Source organism: Theobroma cacao, chromosome 6 (genome assembly GCF_000208745.1).
Source record: "Theobroma cacao cultivar B97-61/B2 chromosome 6, Criollo_cocoa_genome_V2, whole genome shotgun sequence".
NCBI classification, from domain to species: domain Eukaryota; kingdom Viridiplantae; phylum Streptophyta; class Magnoliopsida; order Malvales; family Malvaceae; genus Theobroma; species Theobroma cacao.
This window is the reverse complement of record NC_030855.1, coordinates 26,052,843-26,074,441: the sequence shown is the minus strand read 5'-3', so window position 1 is coordinate 26,074,441 and position 21,599 is coordinate 26,052,843. Positions and strand designations below refer to the sequence as shown.

Below are 21,599 nucleotides of genomic sequence, written 5' to 3'. Positions count from 1 at the left end.
GCTATTCAATGCGAGCCAAAAACTAATTCCAAATGAAGTACCTGCCGCGTACTATTCTATAGCAAAGACACTTGGCCCATGCAGGTCTCGAACCTGCGACCTTCGCGTTATTAGCACGACGCTCTAACCAACTGAGCTAACAGGCCTGTTTGCTCCATCAAGCAAACAGGACACTAGGTGACATGGGTTATAAAAAAGGAAAGATGGTGCTATGGACCATGGAATTGGGGTATGAGTGAGCAACTAAGCATGGTAGCCACACCGCTTCACAGTTCAATTGAATTCTATTTGTTTTGTGTTCCACACGAATATATGTGCATGCCATGCATGCACCTGTGTATCCCTTCTAATGAAAGGGGATTCTTTGTCAGATCGCAGATGCAATGTAACAATAAGTAGAAAGCAAGAGCTAGCTAGCATTCTTGATTCACCATGAGTGCTCAATTTCGCCAGGTTTCCCTCAATTGTTGGAATACATTTTGATTAACTTGCAACCACCACCGTATCTCATATATATTTCAACTTATGACAGATCAAGGCTGCTGTCCACCAAGCACATATAACGAGCCTGAGGGACACAGGCCAGTACCATCAGGTTTTGCATTATTTTCTTCTACTTCTTCTCTTTCCACTTGCCCCGCCCCCACAACAAATCTAATCTGAAAAACATATATTAAAAACACCGGTAGGACTATATTTCCCATGAGACATGAGATGAAAGGAGTTGATACAAAATTCCAACCACTCACGGATCGATGCGGCATTCATGTGAGCTCCATGCAAATATCTGATACAGCCTACACTTTGAATGGCTACAAATGAATAACTGTAAAATTATAACAAAAACAATTATAGATGATATGTACTCAAGACAAAGCAACAGATCAGTTCCCAGAGTAAGATGACCGGATTAGTGCGTGGTCAGCATTTAGGGTCAACTAAATGGATAGGCGCGTGGAGAAAAGTAGCAGCAAAATGAAAACAAATCCAGGGAGAAAGGCATATTTAAATCTGAGAGGTGGATATTATATCCACAGATCATGGTAGGATGAGCTCTCAGTCTCTTTCCCAGCAGCTTGTCTAGATTTTTAAGCAGACAGAGACAAATAACTAAAAAATCTTGAGGAGCAGATTACTTGGCTGCCACAAAATCAGAACAGAAGACCAACGTTATCCATTCCATCCAAAACCAACAAAACTTTTCGTTCCAACGATCATACTTTCCATATCACAGACTCAAATGTGCAGTACCAATCACTAAACACGGGCATGAACAACCTCAAAGAATATGACTATACTGCATAGTCATACAAGACTTGAATTAAACTATAACTGCATTGAATTTATGGGATAACAGTACATAAGATATAAATGTAATGTTCAAGCGGCTGATATTAGTATACATATATATATATGTTGTATATTTTCTCCTCCTCCAACTCCACAAAAGTGAAAGGGAATAATCTATCTCCACGCATATTCTCTCCAATCAAAGGCATGAAAAACACTAGGAAAAGTTCGGAATGAAATCATGCATGAGTAAAAGATATATGAACAAACTGTTGCGAATTAGCAGTGCTTAATTAATCTACCTAGGCCTGCCGGAGGAGGATCCACTGCTAGTGCCAGATCCATACATATGGGATTGATGATGATGATGCCCCATCAACATCATGGTTGACTGCATCCCACCATACATGGCAGGTCCAGCAAAAGCACCCCCAGCGGCAGCGTTAGTGCTGTCATCAGCGGAAGAGCCATCTCTCTGATCAGTCGGTTGCCTTCCGAGGGCAGTCCTCTCTCCCTCCATCTCCCTGAACTTGTGCAGATAAACCTTCAAAGGCTCAACATAGTCCTCAAAACCTAGCGTGGTCATGGCCCACAAAAGATCGTCCCCGTTGATGGTCTTCCTCTTCTCTCTCTGGCACTTATCGGAGGCTTCCCCGGTGATGAAGCTGATGAACTCGGAGACACACTCTTGCACAGTCTCTTTAGCATCCTTCGAGATCTTGGCGTTGGCTGGCAAGGCTTTCTTCATGATCCTGCTCACGTTAGCTATGGGCAAAAACCTATCTTGCTCTCTTGGTGATAACTCGTTGTTTGCATTACTGTTGTTATGCCCTCCTGAGTCGTTGTCCGAGTCAGCCATCAATACAGATGATCAGATCAGATGGTTTTCTGTTACTACCAAGTAGTCGTAGTAGTATCTTACACTCCTGTTGGCAATTGCTGCTGCGTTTGACTTAATCTGAAGGTAGCTAAGCCTAACCTATAGGAATTAGCTTGGCCAGAAAAGGGAAGCTAAACTGCGTTTGCCTAAGACGTTCCTCTTCAACCCCAGTCTTCTTCGATGGAGATGGGTGGACTGGAACTGACAGCAGGTGAATTTCAGAGGGAATCCGGTCAGCCCTCAGCGGCGGAGAAAATGAGCGAATGCTGCTATTGTTACTACTAGACTCGCACAACTATTTTTCCTAGCAATAATAATAGTATAATAATCATAATAAATGAATAAATAAATAAGTGTTTTTCACTTGGGTCGTATATATTCCATTGTGCTAGACACGCGGATGATTTTGAACCGTTGGTTTCTAGATAATATCTTACCACGTGGACATTCACTAGCCCTTCGATGCACTTAATTAGGCTTTGGAGTTTTGCAGGACCGGATGGTTCGGCTCCTCGCGTGTGAGTTGATTATTTTCTCTTCACAGCATTAATCGGATGGTATGCGGTGTTTCTATTTATAATTTAAATTTTTTTTCTTATTTTTTTAATGCGAGACGTGAATTCCTTCGTGGAGTCACCTTACCTACTCCACTCGTTATATTTAGTGTGACACTAAAATTGAGTTCGAATTAAATAAATATCATTTTTATTATAAAATTATTATTATATTTTAAAAAAATTAATATGATAAAATGTATAAAATTTACATTCATAAGTCTCTATACTTATCCAATTTGAGATTACGTAACTATTCAATGACATTTGGGACTGAATGCATCCATCTCTAACTCTAGCAATAACTCAATCAGTAGTACCTGAATTAAAAAAAAAAAAAAACATGTACGCAGTAATTTCAGAAAAAGAAAACCAAATACGGAAGCGTACGAAGCACTGCCTTGAAGTCGCGTGGGGCTTAAAATGAAATATGATGATGCTACTGCTCAACGACCCTATCTCGTCACCCTTACGATTTGATGATGACGCTGTACATGATCAACGCTTTGGTGGTGAGGGGCGGGAAAGGGATCCTGATCATCAGCTAATCAACCCATTTTCATTGAAATCGGGGGGTCAATCGGCCAACCAGCAGATCCGATGGCATGGCACAGGTCAACGCAAACAGGGCTGCGCTTACTTGCCCACATTCAACGGTCATGATCCCCGCGTGGACTCCATATCCACCTTAATCGCCACGTTGCAGTTCGATGATAGTGGACTGGGCCCACTTCCATGTGCTTTTGTGCTGAAGACCCGGTGTGCTTATTGGACCTGATTTCGAGATCCATCAGAAACCTCTCTATTTTTGGGTTGCCAGCCATCGGCCCTTGAAATATTAAGTGGGCTCATTCATCTGTATTATCAAGAGCCCATTTTTTTAAATAAAAATAAATAGAAATAGAAATATAAACGAAAAATAGCAATCAGCTGGTCCAATAAGAATTGAAATAAAAATTAAAGGCAAAATGAATCGGGCATGCTGTCTTTGTCCAACCAATAAATATCTGAACCCATATATAGCTATAATTATAAGGTTGTGATATCTCACATGATTATAAGTCATATTCATAGGCTACTTTAGATCCTTTACAAGGCAGAACCCTTTTGATATTCCAATTACTATATTCTTAATATTGCCCAACACATCAAGAAAATCGGTTCTCTCTAATCCGACTTAACAAAAAATTAATTAATAAAGTTTAATCTTTGATATTATTATATGCATACATATATATATATACATAAAAAGAGAGAGAGAGTTTGATTAACCATGTATAAACTAAAATAATCTACAAATTTAGCAAAAATAGCTAGCATGACAAGCAATCTTTCAGTTTTAGGATTATAATAAGTATCATCTGTTTTTATGCTTGGCAAATGGCAATGGCACAGATTCATCCCAGTCTGCTTCAAGCAGATGATATGTCAGGTTATCAACTCCATTAGTTTCCCCAACCCCACTTACACGAGTGCCACATGCGAGTACTTTTCGTCTTGTAGCAAACTTGGGGCATGTGAGAATAGATAAGCGACCCATAAGCCATAACTAGAATTAGCAACTTAATTTTGTAAAAGTTTTTAAGAAAAATTCGAACAGGAAATGCAGATGGGGGATGGTTGGGGCAGCCTTGAAAATGGTAATTCAGGAGGGAGAGAGGCAGCTTGTTCTTCTCGGCCAAGCTGATTTCTTGTTTTAGCTTAAAAACTGTATCAAAAGAATACGTAGATGACAAGAGTAGGCAACCAACCAACATATAACTTCCCTCCTTCACCAACTTCCCCGCTTCTGCCATGTACACCTTTTGCACCAATCCATCTTTGGCTCTGACGTTTGTTTCGCCCGCTTCTTCTTTACGTGACCAAAGCACCCTTGCTTTTATCTTTCGTCTTCTCAAATATCTAAATTTAAGATATCATATGAGTAACGGTATACAATATTGATGTTTATAAGTTTAAGATCATTCCCTTACTTATCTGATATATGATTTCGTAACATTTTCTCCTATCTAAATTTATGACATACCCTATTTATTTCATTTATTGAAATGCTTGACATGATATCATGAATTAAATTTAGATTAGATTTAATACTATTTTGTCACAAGATCATTATTTTCTTTTTATAAGATTAATTTATTAAGATATGCAACGTTCATATTTATAAATTCAATTTGACATGAAATTTCGTAAAATATATTAATAGATTCTACTATTTTTGTAAACAAGATTTTAATTGGAATTACATACTACTTTAATTAAGTTACCCAATATTATTTAATTATTAATTTCACTCTCCTAATCCAATGTGTAATATATATATATATATATAATAGTCAATTTCTTAGATGACCAAATTTAAATAATTTGATATAGCATTAGACATTTTAGGTGGCACAAACTAGACCAATATATATATGAATAGAAAATATTTGACCATCTTCTTGTTGGTCAACAATAAGGGTAGGATCGTAAATTGGGATTGTTGCGCTTTGGACAACCTTAGCTTAATTATAAAACAGGAGATGAAGCTCTCTCTCGTTATTATTCCCAATTGGCTCTAGTCAGAGAACCAGCATTACAAAAGGCAGAAAGGAGATGGTGAGCTACTTTTGCGACTGCAAGACACTCGGGGTGGTGGTCATGTTGTTGCTCATTCAGTCTTCAATGGCAGAATCAGATGAGCATCCATTATTATACGAGTCGTCAAGCAGAGAGGAGATGATGCAAATGGCTGGATACGGGGAGGAGAAGCTATCAACCGTCCTGGTTACCGGTACCGTCCTTTGCGAAGCTTGCCTGCATGCTGAACCTCAACTTCGTGCATGGCCCATATCAGGTTTCGTATCATTCATTATTCATTACGATCTGCTTTTCTTTTCTTTCATGTTTATGAAACGAAACTCTCAAACTCTGCAGATACAAACCTATATATTTATAACGTTGATTATCTATTCTCCCTCTCAACTATTGATCTTCTTTGTGGAAGTTAGAACCCCTTTAGATCATTTGATGAACATGTATATAAAAATTCAAATACATTCGTGTTAGTACTAAGGAAAACAATACAAACATGTATCAGAAAACCACAGCAAGCACCGAGGGAAAGCCTCCTCTCATGACAGTTTGTGACTTTAATTATATTCATGACTCTCAGGTTGAAAGAGTGAGTTTTAGTTCTAAAACATATATAGTCCAAATCTTTGGAAAACCAACCTCGTTAACCCTGGAACTCCTTTCTTTCCAAATTCCAATTGTGGTACAACCCCCTCTAGGATCGATTGCAGTTAATTTGCCTTTACAACAAGCTTTTCGGCATTCATTTAATCTTATAATCAGCCACCATGCTTAATGTGTCAAGTTACCTAATTTTTTCCAACCTAATGCACTTATTTCCTTCAGATATTCCAATATATACGAAGCATATTATATACATAATAAGTGCTTGTCTTAGGCAAAATTAATATCTTCAAACAAAGATCCGTGAATTACAATAATGTTAAACTTTTAAGTGTTGTTTTGGTTGCGTTGGATCCTCGGTTTTAGCAGTTGCAATATCAAACAAGCTTGAGATCAAAGAAACTTGGACGTCATAGAAAGTATCGGTGAAAAGTCACAACCGTGTTTCCAAACTGCAAAACCAAGCAACATTTAAAAAACAAGACAGAAATATTATAATGGACAACAATCTTCGATCTCAACTAAATGGTGCTATGAGTTTCTTTTGCTGCGTCCCCACTTGGTCAGAGGCAGACAGATTCAGGCCAATTGTCTGGACGGCTGTCGTTTAGAGATTAATGCCATGATTATTTTCGATTTCATTTCACTATTGTAGCATATACATGGTAGTACATAGGAATAATATCGGAATGAACCCCCACTTAATTAATTAGGAGCGAACAACATCTTTCACATTAATCATTATATTTATTGCATGAATTGGACAGCTTAATTGTATTAATTAGTCCATAAAGTCTACAAAGAAACGCCCAATTAGTTAATTGAATGTGAGACCATCATCAAATTGAAGTTGACAATGGACCATATTATTTAATTTTTTTCCATTTCGTGGTGGGATTGATGTACTAACCCCTTGAGCCAAACCCTGGAACGTGTTGAGTTCCATCTTTTCACAACACGACAAAGAGATCAAGTTGAGTAATCAACTTAATTCCACAAGACACTTGCCTTTTAAGTAGAACATCATGAGTTGATTGTCTTCTCTTCAACATCGATCATCATTTTGCTCGATTTCTAAATTCTCCACAGGTGCTTTGGTGGCTGTTAAATGCCAAACTCCTTGTAAGAGAATATCGGGTTCAGCACAAGCTGTCACTGATGAATATGGAGATTTTCTCATCGATCTTCCTTCCCACCTCCATGGAATTCCCAATTTGCCAAAGATATGTGCAGTTAAAGTCCTTCGGATACCAAAGAACTCCATGTGCCGACCAGCATTCGTCAAGAAACACAAGGGGCTAAGATTTTCATCAGTTGGGAATGGCATCCGCACTTACACAGCTGGGAGGATAAGGTTCCAGCATATAACATCTAAACCTTTGAAAGCCTGCATCGGAAGGGCTAAGCAGTGACAAACATATAGCATGAGTGATACCTGGTTGATACACTGGGATATGGCAAATGGCTCATTTAGATGGCGCTTCGGTCACAGTATTGAGTTTCAAAGCTGCAGTCTCCTTCCAATACATGCTTGTAATATACATATTCTCATGTAAATACATAACAATATTTTGTCCTATATCGAGCTTTTGAGTTGTCAGAATCAAATAAACTTACATGTATTAAACGAGTTATTTCAAGGTTGAAATGAAACAATCAAAACATGGCACAAACGCGATGCTCAAGGAGTATCCCTTTACATATTTGGCAACCATAAAGCAACCTCAAGGTCAACTGACACACAAATTCACACACATACTTCATAATGACAAATACATTCTTCAAGAGGGACCTGAAAGCATCCAAAACAGTCAGGACTTTGTAATGTCTGACCCTGATCTAGAAACTATGTATTTTGCAACATCAGCACAGCAAGTAAGCTTATCTGCTTTCTCATCTGGGATTTCAAAGGAGAATTCTTCCTCGAATGCCATAACAAGCTCAACCCTATCTAAGCTATCCAGGCACAAATCTTTTTGAAAATCAGCTGTTTCAGTTACCTATTTGATAGGCAGAAAGTTAGATTCTTGTTCATAGCTCAAAACAACAATAGCATAAGAATTTACAAACAGCTATATATAACTTGTACAATTTATAAATGATTCCCACAATCAATGAGATTGAGATTCCATCCTAAACAACTATGAGACAAATAGTTGAGAAGATAATAAGCAAACCAAGTTAGGAATAGCAGTCTATCACCTTACTGGCATCGATTTTATCGTACTTCTTAACCAATCCAATCACTCGATCCATTATTTGAGCATTGCTAGCACCTGTTGATGTACATATCTGGTGTCTGAGTAGCTTGAACATGTTTCCTCCGCAAGTGAAAAAGCTCCATTCTCCAGTTGACTCCCTCATGCTCACATGCCTCAAGATGGCACTTCTGATGCTTTGCATGTTGAGGAGAGCTTCAAAGCAGTAAATTTTTATCACAAGCCTGCTCACCTAGATTTGAATTGCATAAAAAAGTTCAGATAAAGTTATCTAAGTGAGTGGCCATATAATGATCAATGAATTGTATTAAAGATAAGTACTCGACATCTATGCAGCAACATTTAAGACAGTTTCACTAGGATTTCTGTGAATCTAGAACTGTACATTGTCCTGCTTTCAAAAGTTATCTTGTAACTAAATAAGTAAATATGTAAACAAGACTTAACAGCAGTAAACAGGTAACTTATTGCTTATATAGCAGATGATGCTGGGTAAATTGTCTCCCAGAAAGAGAACCAGGTCATCAAAAGATACTGTCAACACTGGAGATGCATTTTATTTGCTAGTGATTTGTCAACAGCATATGAATTGGTGCTTGGGACCACAAACTAAATGATATTTGTGAGGGAAACTTCAGGGAAAATCCCAGGTTAAAACAAGCAAGGCAGGGAGGAAAACAAACTGCAAAGCAGGTGGCTATCAATGGCATTAGAATCACTAGTTCATCCACTAACTATGGCATTTGGCCAAATAACAAATACTAACTAATAGTACTACTCAATAAGCTAACAAAAACACAACTTTTAAGAGCTATTGAAACATTGAAAAGGAAAGGGCATTGATGCAATTCAGATGTGAGGAGATACAAGAGTCAATGAGCATGTAGAAGAAAACAAAAAAAGCCATGATTTGCATGACTAGGAAAGGCAATATTAATAGGTCGGTATGTGAAGCCGAAGTGGGCCTTTCTCCCATGTCATCTTCTGTTTGCATGATTCATTCGTTAACCATTATCATTCTCTTACACTTTTGTCAGAATGGGGCAATAGATGAATGGGTTCAAACAAATGCAGGGGTTGAGCAGCAGCATCAGCATCATACAAAACCTTAAACCCAGTAAATATAAACAGTGTGTTGAACATTCCTTTGTAAAAAAAGAAAAACAGAAAAACATACCCAGAGATGAAAAACTAGAAAGCAAACTAAAAAGAGAAAGAGAAAGGGAGAGATGGTAGGAAGTAGGAAGTGGAAAGTAGAAAGCAGACACTGGTGACTCACGGGACTGCCTCTGTTAAGTGCCTGCTTGGGTTGGGAGTTTGCACTTTGAAGAACGTAGTGGACCTGGTGGGCTATGGCTCTTTGGCTATTATGTGCTTGCTTTATTGCCGCAAAGAAAAATTTCAACTTTCAAAGCTTTTGTACCACATTCGGACAGGAGTTGGGAGTGTTGGACGGCTTCCATTCCACCTAATTCCACTTTTGTCATCTGTAACTAACGGGGCTACGACTTGGGCCTCTTGATGCTGATAGGTCTTCCACACATCATTTTTTATGTGGTGCATACGTCTTCTACACAATTTTTGTGCCCATTTTCAAACATAAAAAGCCCACAACACCTTGAATTGTACTATTTTTTTCACTTTTTATACAACATTTAAGAAAACCATGAGCCCCTATAGCTGATGTTCTTTTTTTTGGTTACAGAAAAGAGGAAAATTTTCCCACAAAAATCTTGGTTTTTCTTCTGGTATAGTATCTCTTTTTCATTAAGAAAAAGTATCGAAATTATAATATTGAGATTTTGTTGAGAAAAGGGAGAGAACCCATCGCTTCCCACAATCCAAAAACTTTATACCAATATATCTATATAAAATCCTATGTGAAGCAAACAAGAAAGGAAAACTACAAAGTGGTATTATTATTGTTATTATAAATAAATAGAAAAAGGGAAAGGGAAAGAAGGAATTAAAAATTGAAGTGCAATGATATAAAGCAGGGGTGGGGGCTCAAACAGAGATTGGGAAGTAAGCCAGGCATTAGGCGTTGGGCAACAAACAGAGACAAGAGGGAGGCTAATTTCATAGCCCCCAACACCAAAAGGAAAACAGAGCAAAGAAGACTTTGTCAAAAGATGACGTGACCATCGTCCGTCCATCCGTCCATCCCTCCCCATTCCTGATTCCTTCCACCCCTCACTCCCACTACATCATCAACACAACACTTCCTAGTCTCCCAGACACATAGGAGAATTCTCTTTTTTTCCTTTTTTCTTTTGGCAAAAAGATACACTGCTTCTTCTTCTTCTTCCTTTTTCTTTCCTTTAAATTTTTACAAAATTCTCCGAATTGGGCATCTGGGTGTTGTTTTATCTAAAAGGGAATGGGGTTGGTATCGGTTGTAATTAGGGAATCATGAATCAATGTTGAGATTCTGTGAGTGGTGGGGATTTGAGTTCTCTCCGCTTTTGCTTTTTATTAGAGTCTTATGCTCTTATTGATAGATAATCACCGCACTTAATTAGTCATTCATATAAAAAGGAAAGAAAATAACAAGTGATAAATCGATAATCAATAGTGAAATAATAATTAATAATAAAAAAGTATTACTTAAAAAATGGGGAATGTGAATGGAAGAGAAGATGGGAGTAGCAGCACATCAGGGGTTGAAGAAGAAGGAGGTAACAGTGTTCACGAAGCCATGGCTGCACCCATGGGTCACTCCCCTCCTCACAGCCCCACAGCCACCCACTCTCCTCTCATGTTTACTCCTCAGGTACGCTTTTTTTAATTTTTCTAAAAGCAAGCAATTTTCTTTTTTCTGACTTTTGTTGGTTGGATTTCGGGGATTCGAATTTCATGAAGTGTGTTTTATTTTTGTTGCATGGCGTCTGGAATCATTGCTTCAATTTATCAGGGATTCACTCCTAGGTTGTCTCTGATATCCTTTGAAAAATTCCATGCTGGGTCTGTGTTCTTGCTGCAGGAAAGTTTGGTTTTTTTTGTTGCAATTTGGTTGGAGAGTCTTAGCGAGATCCCTTTGTTTGTCAATTTAAGGAGATCCTATTGGGTTGTCATAATGCTTGTTTCATATAACTTGTGCAAGAATTCATAGGCGTTGTAAAGGCCCTCAGGTAGAGAAAAATCTTCTTATGAGGAAATTGTATGTGTTTAATATGAGATAAGCTTAAACTGATTCCTTTTGGGCGTGAATGGCCATAAAATGTGGTCACTTGATCATGGGTATGCTACTGTCTATGCTCTCTCTGGCAGAAAGTGGCAAATTTTTATGTTGATGCTCTTTTGAAATGAAATTTCCTGTTGTAGCTTTTAGACTGAGGTTGCATGATGGATGAAATCAGACTAATTTATATGTTGTCTTTGATGCAGCCTTGGTTAGCAGTTTAGGAAGTTTTAATGTGCAGGGGTCCAGGGATAGGGGCCAATATGTAGTTTCTTGCAATATTGCAAATTAAGGACTTTTGAATAATTTACCTCAGAGTCTAGGAATTTAGAGTTTGATAATTCTCTTGGTTTTTCAATTTTGGTTTTTACTTGTTTTTGTGGGAACTTCTTACTTTGTAGTAGTCCTAATATCCTGCAAGTCAAGGAATATTCTTATACGTCCCCTAAAACACTTCATAGCCTTCTCACCATTTTCTGCTTGTAGTTCTCATACATTCCTTCAGTTTGGGCTCCTTTTTGGAGTTCTAGCAACATATTTTTGCTCATCGGCCCCTTGCTTTCCCTTTCTAGTCCTAAATCCCAAAACCTTTTTCTTCTCTTAATTCAAATCATGCCTTAATTTTCTTAAGCCTAAGCCCATCACACGTCACTTTGGCAGATTTCTGAAATCTGTTTTTTTTGTTAATCTCATTTTGGTCTGTCCATGGATCATCACCAGACAAATAGGAACTTGTGAAACTTGTATATATTTTATAGTGAACTCTTTTCCAGTATGTTAGTCTAGGAACATGCATATTAGTCATTCTTTCCAATTTTTTAGTAGCTGGAACATGCCTGTTGTTCATTGTGATATCATTTCCTCTGAAAACAGTGTCAATTTGATCTTGCTTTGCCTTTTCTTATCCCAGGTTCCCATTGTTCCTTTACAGAGACCTGATGAAATACACACACCAAGCCAATCATGGTTGCAGGCTACAATAGGATATGAGGATACCTGCACTGAGAAGGGAATTCCAACAATGATTACATGGGGCTATGGTGGCAAAGAAGTAGCTGTGGAGGGGTCATGGGATAATTGGAAGACAAGGTTCCTCATATTCAATGCCTTATACATTTTTTATTAAAAGAAATATAGTTAGCTCTTCATGAACTGCTTTGCAGGTCAGAAATATAACTTATTTGCCATCTTGATCAGAATTCCTTTGCAGAGATGCGGAAAGGACTTCACTATTATGAAAGTATTACCGTCAGGTGTTTATCAGTATAGGTTCATTGTTGATGGACAATGGAGGTATGCTCCTGACTTGCCATGGGCACAAGATGATGTGGGTAATGCTAACAACATTTTGGACTTGCAGGTAAATTCTTTCATCTTCTTCTGGTAAATGTGCACTAGCATTTTATTAGTTTGATATTTGTAGTTTATAGCATTCCCAACTTTTGTTTTTATAGAATATGAGTGCTTTTCTTTCTATATGTAGGCATGCATGAATAAATTCTCTCTAGTGCTGATGAGATGAGTTTTATTCTTCTGAACTCCTTTCAATTCAGCTGTCTGTCTCAAATTAGCTTTACATGCTAAGATACATTGATTCAACTCTCTCAAGGTTCATGCTTTGGAGAAACTGCTTATTTCTCTCACAATCCCTGTTTTCCTTTACTCGTGGCCTTAGCACTTTCAGCTTGGAATAAAGTCATCCCTTGGTGGTGTTTTCTGATGATACTGATAAAATTGTTCTCGTCAAGCTTGGTATTGTTGTTGTGTCTGGGGCTCAAACAAAGCAATAGCATTAAACAGACAAAGTAAAAAACAAATATTTGTAGTCATCTTCTTTTTTCTACTTCCTTTTGGATTCCTAGGGCATCTTCTTTTTATGTGCATTTGTTGGTGGGGATGTAACATACAGAATATCAGCTTTCCTTTCTTCAGCAGCCAGAAAAGTGTGGAGAGAGAGACAGAGGAGGGTTGAGGAGGGAGCATTAGTATGTAAAGGACTTGCCACCTTTGGCTTGACTACGTTGCAAGTATCTTTTTAGATATTTGAACCTTTTGTACAATTCTCTAGTTTTAGATGCACATTTATGGGTTCAAATGGTCTTCAACAGAACAGGAGGAATGCTCTAGAAGGATATTTTAGATAGTGTCTTTAACGGCATAGTTTGTTTTGTCCTTCAATTTGGCATTCACTTGTTTTCTAGAAGCGTTAGTGAAAAACTGAAAGCAAGTACCAGTGGACTGATTTAATTACTTTTGTTCCACATTGATTAAAAGCATACTCTCACTTAGCTGACATTCAGTTTTTTATGTATTGTTGAAGTGCTATATTCATCACACAGGTTTGGCTATAATCAACATCATATGCGAGTGGCACTTTAAATGTACTTTTGTGGATGTACAGGAGTACTAATGTGCATTCTTGCTTGTATTAGTGTCATGTTTTTCCCTTTGCTTCTTCACCTTGATTGATGCTTAGCTTTCACAAAGGCTTTAATTAGAAATATGCTAATTGTGAAGAATACTATGCAGGATTATGTTCCAGAAGATCTTGAAAGCATATCAAGTTTTGAACCTCCTCAGTCTCCAGAGTCAAGTTATAGTAACTTGCCACTTGGAACTGAAGATTTTGCTAAGGAGCCACCGCTAGTTCCTCCGCACCTACAACTGCCACTGCTTAATCTGCCTGCAGCTCACATGGAGATTCCACCTCCTATGTCAAGACCTAAACATGTAATTCTGAATCATCTTTACATTCAAAAGGGGAAGATTGGCCAACCTGTGGTGGCACTTGGTTCAACTCATCGATTTTTGGCCAAATATGTGACCGTGGTGCTCTACAAGCCTGTGCAGCGGTAGTCTTAGATGGCGATGACTATGTGGACCTTGAAGTCTCCATTGAGCATATGTGGTTAATATAATTATCACAGTGTAGAAGTTGTGCCGATGACTTTCAGTAGCTTAGGAAGGTGTCACCATGTGAAAACTTAAAGGATATTCTATTTTTACCTAAGGAAATATTTTGTGATCATTGATCCCCTCATAGTGATTCTTGTTCTTGTTGCGCCAGTTTTCTGCCCTTGCACTAGAAAGTTAAGAGAAATGTGGTTTATTTTTTTTCATTTATCTTCTGCTTTCTAGCAGGCCATCCATTTCCTAAGCCCCTTGTATATCTCCAATGGCTTATCTATCCCTGAGAAAATCAAAATTTTGCTTCGTTTTTGGTTTGAGTTGTACGATAGTTTCAATTTAGTTTGTTGTGGGTGTTTTATCTTTCTTCTGGTAGTGTTTTACTCACTATTTATATACAAGTATTATAAGTGCAAAGGACAATTATGCGAGTCACCCGGAGGCAGCAGGGATAGCTTCTTATTCATCTTGCAACAGCCAAGAGATGCTAGTAACAAGCCATGTGAAGAAAAAGCAAATTTCTGCTATCAGGCATAAAAGAAAAGCATTACCTCCTCTTCAATGAGGAGAAAAGCATGTACATCAATGGTCATAAAAATTTTGTCTGTAACAGCTATGTGGTAGTCTCAAAATTTTTAAACCATTTCTTCTTTGACTTTCACGTCTATTTAAAAACCGGACATCCTTCAACTGTGATACCCGGTGCTGTAGGACATGATGCCAGACGACAATGATCAACCTCAGTGCCCCACCATTTCACGTTATGGCCCTCATTTTGCAAAGCGAAGAACAGTAAAACACCCATGAAGGCAGTTCCAGCATCTAATGCTGCAGATAGAACGTAGTTATATTTCTGCCACCAGCGCTTGTGGTACCTAAACACGAAATAGTTGAAAATGGTTCCAGTAATGAGCCAGCTTGCAATGTTGGTGGGAGTTGCAGGTGGCATTCCGGCAAAACCATATGATATAACTGGTATGTTAATCAAGGGAATCCATTTCTTTTCAGGGAAGATCTTGCTTAGTACCCAGACAGGAACAGGCAACACCGCTCCAATGAGGAACAACCATACTAAGTTGCGGTACAGCCCTCCTGGTCCGAAAAGTCTCTTTGGTCCAATTAGACCCCAGATAACAGAAGCATCAAAGGTGACTCGATATTTAGGACAAGTCCATGGGCTTTCAGGATGCTTTCCTTCTACATCACAGATGTTGTCAATGCTATCTAACATCCACCATGCAACTGCAAGGTTGACAGTACCTGCAACTAGAGTTCCCACAAGCTGGGAAAGAATAAAAACAGGTTCAATCATTTGACACTACATGAGAGGTAGATCTTTAGAAGTCTTAATGTAAAGCTCCTTGACAGAAGCTACCTGAGCTGTGTACATGCAGCGTGGAGGGATTTTCATGTAGTGCCCGAGTTTAAGATCAGATAAGAAAGAAAGAGCATGAATAGTGCTGATGCGCCCATAAATCTTGAAAAGCAGGTTGGCAATGGGCTTTCCAGGTAATACATAACCAATTATGAACTGGGCTATAATGTCATATCCCGGTTGCTGCAAAGTTTCAGCAAGCAACCTGATTTTAGAAACTATATAATCCAGTTTATTTCACTCCAGCAAAGTCTCAACAAAAGAGAAGCAGAATTTACCTGGTTGGTAGTTGCTTGAATGACTCCAATAGGAAGGGTGACAATCCAAGCCAGGCCAAACGCAAAGAGCATACCCCACCATGGCAGCTGTACCTCCTCCTTATATACAAAAGACATCAAGAGTGATAGAGCAATACTTCCGATCAATAAAATGAAAAACCACCATTCAGGCACTTGTTTGTATCTTTTCATCAGCCTTGCATGGATGTCCAGCTTCACATTCTTCATTGCTGATCGGCTCTGCTTCAGAATATCACTAGATAAAAGAAATTGACAATGTTTAGTTGACCTGAATGAGAAATTTCTGATGACAAAAGCATACAGACTCAAGGACTCTTTGTAATCTCTCCTATCAATATCTTATTACAAAAGGTTGAAGAACATACTTGCAAATATGAGTAAAGTATAAATTATAGTTAAGAAAACTTTAGCATATTTCAAATAGCCACTGATGACATTACTCAAAAGTCTTAAAAAAGCACAAAGTGTACCTGCCATGAAACAATGCCACATGAGCGAGGGTTGCTGTGAATCTTGCAAATCCTGATCCGATAGATAGGGCAAAAAGAGGGCTAAGATAGAGTTTCCCATAACTGTTATAAGCAGAAATATTTAGATCATACTCTGGTGTCAAAATCTTAGTTGTATCATATTTATGCCCACTGGAAGTAAACAGCTGATTCGAGAATATTGGGAATTTGCGAGCATCAAAAGTGTCAAACTTCCAATAACAAAGAGGGACAATGATGTAGATAAACATGACAAAGCCAATCCCCACGTTGAGAATTGAGGACCAGGGTGTAACCAGTGGACTGCCATGGTAAGCTGAGATCCCAGCCCAGTCAAGGGTGAAGGCACCAATGCCAAGTCCATGGTAACCAGACCCGATTTGCTGAGCTGTGATACTATGGGGCCACACCCAACACACCCATGAGAAGAATGTCAAGACTGGGAATAAATAGCCAGGGAAAGAATAATAAGCAAAGCTTGCCACAAGTGCAACAAGAAAAAATTTCATTCGAGTCAAGCCTTTCTTGTTTGTGTCCTTTTCATGGAGTGCTCTGCAACAAAAAAGTTGAGAATGGAAAATTACAAAGTGATTGAGATGATCAAATATATCTTGGTGGAAATAAAACTAAAACCAGGCATCACATCTTCTTAATGAGTTCCTTCACACAAAGACTAGATTTATCCATGATCTTCAGAATAGAATCAGAAGCAAAATCTTAATCACAGATGCAAGAATATCAAGTAAATTGTGCAGCATCCAGTTGTCAATACTTTTATACTCTTGGTGTTATGCCTCGTGTCCTCAGAGAGAATATTATGACAATTGACAGCTGTTGAAACAAATTCTCCTTGAATGAACATGCACTTTGTTATGATATAAGAAAAGGATTCACCTTTTCTTCCATTAGAGTTTAAGAGGGATAATTGCACAGTTGCATTCTTGTTTTTGATTACTCAGATATGTTTAACTTATTCATTCAACCAAAAGGCATCATCCAAAGCCCAACTCACAGATGCTTGCACTGTTTATTTATGCATCTGATATCACTATGTCAAAAGCTTTTGAGTGATGAAATGTTGGGGCAGCAGTAGAATTCAAACTTATACAAGAATAAACCGTCACCATCCATTTTGACGCTGAGAATATCAGTATGGAAATAACAAAACTTGTAGCTCTACTCAATATGTAGGTTAAGTCTTCCAAGCCAAAGTCAGATAATTGCATAGTTTTGGTAGTTCACGGGAAAAGGAGAGGTTTCTGTTACCTCGGGACCCAGTGAACGAAAAGTCTAAGATTCTAAAGCTAGACCATTTTTCTTATCTCTTTCTAAGAAATTTCCTAGCGGCCAAGCAGAAATCATGATAAGGTAAAAGAAGGGTAATGATCGTAAAGGACAGACCTAAATAGAGAAACCTGAGCCAGGTTTGAAGGCCACCACATTTCTGCAGGATCAACCAGGTACCTCCGAAGCATACCAGCCCATCCATACCCCAAAATCTGCATATCATCATGATCAACAATATTACTATTAGATGAACCAAATACACTAAATTTATAGTTGAAACAGCCAAATAGACTGTCATTTTTAATTGTGAGACAAGGTCCAGAAAATTTAAGCATTTCAGAGTCCCTGCAATTGACAGTTTCTCTATCAGCTCCATAAGAAGTATAAATTGAGGGGGGAAATAACTGAATTCTGGGAGAGGCTTTCTTTAAAATGAAACCCCCCCCCCCCCCCCCCTCCTCCCCACTCATAGTTGGAATGAAGTGTACAGTGACGACCTGCATATATCTTCTAATGAAAAATCCCCTCAAAAAGTTATAATTGCAACAACTTTGGTAGTAACATCAATTTCACTTGTTGATGCAAGTTTCAGACAACCTCATCACTATCAAGAGTCAAAGATTCAGTTAATTAAACCAATTTTAAAATACTATCAGTCTTGCCGTATGCTATAGTAATTACAAACCACAATAATAATAAAATAACATAAAAAAGGGAGTGAGATGAGCCGAGATTGATTAATAATTAAGGGACAAATGAAAAAAAGTAGCAAAAGAAGTGTTAATAAATAACCTGAGTAGTCAAGACGATAAGGAGGCCACATAGAAAATTCAAGCTCTGTTTATAATAAGCCTTCATGACAGTAATGGCACCAATGGAGTAAGCATCACCCCCACCAAAAGACACCCCACAATTGGCGAAGATGGTGATGATGACATGCTCCTTCATGTTGAAAGGCCCAGGATTGAGGCTAAAGCTCCGCCCCAGAAGACTGTACTCCCTGGTTGGCAGAGTCCTGGCCATGAACTTGCCAATGGGCAAGACAGAGATTTGCATGAGGATTGCAGAGATGGTGAGTGGTTGCGTGCGGTAGGTGAAGAAAGTGTTGAGAAAGATTAGGAGCATGCATGATGTCAAACCAAGAAACCATGCACGAAAGGTCATCACTGGCAGAGTTGGGTCATCGGTTTCGGGCACCACCAACGCCACCTCCTCCACTGGACTCCTATCGTCCTCGGCGGCGTTCCCATTTGGTTTCTCTGGGTCCTTACTGTTCTTTGTGGCCATTGAAGCAGGAAAGGGTAATGGTAAGAGCAAGTAGAGTTGTCCTTCTTATCTGTAGTTTAACAAGACGGGAAGAAAAGTGAAATAGCCCAAGAGAAGCAGCGGTGGAGTAAAGCAAGTTCGAGTTTGGTCTTTTCTGTCAAAAAAATGTGTCAATAGCGAGGTGGTTATATAAGGAAGGACCAAGGGGGACGGGCCACTGCTTCTGCCTGCGCTGGGCAGTGGGGACTCGGGGGAGTGAGATGTTATGACAGAAACGCCCTTTCTTCTTCTTATTTTACAAAAATGGCATTATCTAAAGCTTTTATCTATTCAATTATATATATATATATATATATATATATATATATATATATATATAATGTTTACNATATATATATGTTTAAATATACTTGCCAGAACATACAACAACATAATCCAAAATGAAAACCCGGATCGAATCAATTCACCAATCACCTCCTTAATTTATATTAAAATATTTCTAGACAATAGACAACTAACTCCTGTTGTTCAATCTAGATGCAGCCTCCACGGGTTACTACTTACTCTCAAACACTTGATTATACACATATTTTTCTGAAGAACTGCACCTACATCTTATCATCTGATTTACTTACTGCTAGCATTTGTACTTCTCTAGCTGGCCAGCTAGCAAGGTCAGACCCCCAAGGCCCCAATTCTTCACCATACTGACAAAGCATAAGACAAAACATATATGCTTTCCCCTTAAATTAATCAATAATACCAGTTAATGGTACTAGGATTATGTTTTTCTACAAGATTAGTGGCAGTTTTGTCAATTCAAAGACGAGGGTCAAGTGGTAAATCTCTGCTTACACAGTTTGCTTTAACTAGTAAAATTTCACTAAGTGGAAAGTGGTTAATATTTTTGACCCCGTATTCATCCATCCATTATTACTACTAATTCTAATTATATGGAAGTGGAAGGTTTGGACTTTGGGAGGAGACACGTGCTTTTCATCGTCCGACACACTCTCGTCTTGTTCTGAGCAAAACCCAACCTGTCTTTACATGTGGTTTTTCAAAGCCCGGGACCCACACGAGACCGTCCACGTCGGATGTGCTTCCGTAACGTAACGCCGTGATCAGCATCAGTTTGCTCTGCTTGGGGGACGCCGTTAATCTCCCAACAGTTGGTAGCCACGTAGGACAAACACCTCGTGCCCTACTCATGTCTGGTTGGGGAAAGAGACAAGGAAGTGGAATCCACTTGGCAAAACCTGATTTACTTTGGAAAGCTGTTTTTGATTGGACAATCAGTCACTTAGGATTCAAGCCCGTCAGCTGCGAAAACACGTGGTGACATACTGATCAGTGTTCCGACTTTCCAAAAGTGTAAAGACCAAATCTACAAACCTCCGCCATCCTTAAATCGTTACCTAGCTGTTGCAAACATGGCGGCATGGTGCATTTTTTTCACTATATATAATGTAGAGCACAAAATTTCTTTGCATCTTTGAAATTGGGTTAATTTTATCCATCACCCATGGTGGGTTGGCTGAGGGTCCAATTTGACAGCACAAAAAATAAAACTTCCCTCTAACTCCAACCAATTAATAGTCTCATCAAGTCGTAATAGATATATCAGAAAAGCATATGCATCAGCATTAAACACAATGTATATTTGATTTATTGCAACTTGAAGTGTTTTTCTTTCTCTTTTTTTGTGCAGCAGCAATAAGTTTGCTGAATGTTCTTTAGTGATAAGGACATGGTCTATTGCAAGGTGGGGGGGAAGTACTTTGGAATGAAGAGGCGTGCATTTGATAGAAACATGAAAGCCGAATAGCTTTCCTTTTATATCTTTGAATGTGGTGGGGTAGAGCGGAGACTTTGGGAAGGGTGGAGGTGAATCCACGAAATAGCAGACGGAGGACTGCAGACCGATCATCTCCCCATGGGTGGAGGGACCCTAGACTTTGCTCTTTATGTTGCTGAGTTCTCCGCTGGAGTTGACCCTCCCCTCTAAAAGGTCCTTATTCCTTCACTCCGCATTGCATGTGCCCCCAACCAATGAAACCAAAACTAGATACATACATAGATACATATATATACATATATATATATATATATATATATATATATGTATGAAATATTCTTACCTTGGCTCATATACAATTGACAATTGATTTTATGCATTTTCTGCACCATGCTTGGTCACCATCAATTTCAACCTTCCCGTGGCATCCTTTGCAAGCATTAATGGTACCATGGTGTCGTTGTTGGTGATATTCATGATAGTTTCTGTTGAATAAACACAAATTGTTGTACAAAATTAAACCAGATAACTTTTATCAGTTTCTAGAAAACTAATGAGTTGGAAATGATTAAATAACATTAACTCCGATATGCGGATCAGATTCAAATGATGTTCATCTTTTACAGTACATAAACGTGCAAAAACAAGTACCTCGATCTACATTGGACGCCATTTGAGTGCATGGAGCATGTCTTTCCCTGGAGACATTGATGCATGAACGAGGTAAGGTAAGCCGTTACTTGCAAAAAAGTTACAGGCCTCGACAACTCACCATCCTATGGCCATAGAATGTGGGAGGACCTTCTCAATCAGGTCATCAAAAAGTGATCGACCAATCAAGTAAGAAGAGAATTGTAAAGGTTTTTTTGTATTTT

General features: G+C 38.6%; 5 protein-coding genes and 1 non-coding gene across 12 annotated transcripts; 2 read left to right on the top strand and 4 right to left on the bottom strand.

The window, feature by feature from the left end:
• TRNAI-AAU lies at positions 73 to 146 on the bottom strand. Its single transcript has one exon. It is a non-coding gene; the product is annotated as a tRNA-Ile (tRNA).
• On the bottom strand, positions 1,317 to 2,504 carry LOC18597341 (nuclear transcription factor Y subunit B-3). The gene has a single exon (XM_018122540.1). The coding sequence runs from the start codon at positions 2,147 to 2,149 to the stop codon at positions 1,589 to 1,591; it is 561 nt and encodes a 186-aa protein (XP_017978029.1). The 5' UTR covers positions 2,150 to 2,504; the 3' UTR covers positions 1,317 to 1,588.
• LOC18597339 lies at positions 5,262 to 7,573 on the top strand. The gene is made up of 2 exons (XM_007026306.2): positions 5,262 to 5,563; positions 6,994 to 7,573. Exons 1-2 carry the CDS (start codon positions 5,323 to 5,325, stop codon positions 7,314 to 7,316), a joined length of 564 nt encoding a protein of 187 aa, XP_007026368.2. The 5' UTR covers positions 5,262 to 5,322; the 3' UTR covers positions 7,317 to 7,573.
• On the bottom strand, positions 7,462 to 9,934 carry LOC18597338 (acyl carrier protein 3, mitochondrial). 6 transcript variants are annotated; one of them, XM_018123995.1, is made up of 3 exons: positions 9,390 to 9,934; positions 8,107 to 8,355; positions 7,462 to 7,904 (listed from the first exon to the last, which is right to left on the bottom strand). In XM_018123995.1, exons 2-3 carry the CDS (start codon positions 8,305 to 8,307, stop codon positions 7,716 to 7,718), a joined length of 390 nt encoding a protein of 129 aa, XP_017979484.1. In that variant the 5' UTR covers positions 8,308 to 8,355; positions 9,390 to 9,934; the 3' UTR covers positions 7,462 to 7,715. The 6 variants fall into 6 exon arrangements, with proteins under 6 accessions (XP_017979484.1, XP_017979486.1, XP_017979485.1 ...); XM_018123997.1 differs by having other exon boundaries at positions 8,107 to 8,347; XM_018123996.1 differs by having other exon boundaries at positions 8,107 to 8,347; positions 9,403 to 9,934.
• Positions 10,112 to 14,373, top strand: LOC18597337 (SNF1-related protein kinase regulatory subunit beta-2). 2 transcript variants are annotated; one of them, XM_007026303.2, is made up of 4 exons: positions 10,112 to 10,896; positions 12,236 to 12,393; positions 12,502 to 12,664; positions 13,834 to 14,373. In XM_007026303.2, exons 1-4 carry the CDS (start codon positions 10,738 to 10,740, stop codon positions 14,158 to 14,160), a joined length of 807 nt encoding a protein of 268 aa, XP_007026365.2. In that variant the 5' UTR covers positions 10,112 to 10,737; the 3' UTR covers positions 14,161 to 14,373. The 2 variants fall into 2 exon arrangements, with proteins under 2 accessions (XP_007026365.2, XP_007026364.1); XM_007026302.2 differs by having other exon boundaries at positions 10,114 to 10,896; positions 12,215 to 12,393.
• LOC18597336 (oligopeptide transporter 3) lies at positions 14,635 to 18,947 on the bottom strand. The gene is made up of 6 exons (XM_007026300.2): positions 18,453 to 18,947; positions 17,775 to 17,872; positions 16,356 to 16,925; positions 15,865 to 16,120; positions 15,587 to 15,769; positions 14,635 to 15,493 (listed from the first exon to the last, which is right to left on the bottom strand). The coding sequence occupies exons 1-6, from the start codon at positions 18,945 to 18,947 to the stop codon at positions 14,876 to 14,878; spliced, it is 2,220 nt and encodes a 739-aa protein (XP_007026362.2). The 3' UTR covers positions 14,635 to 14,875.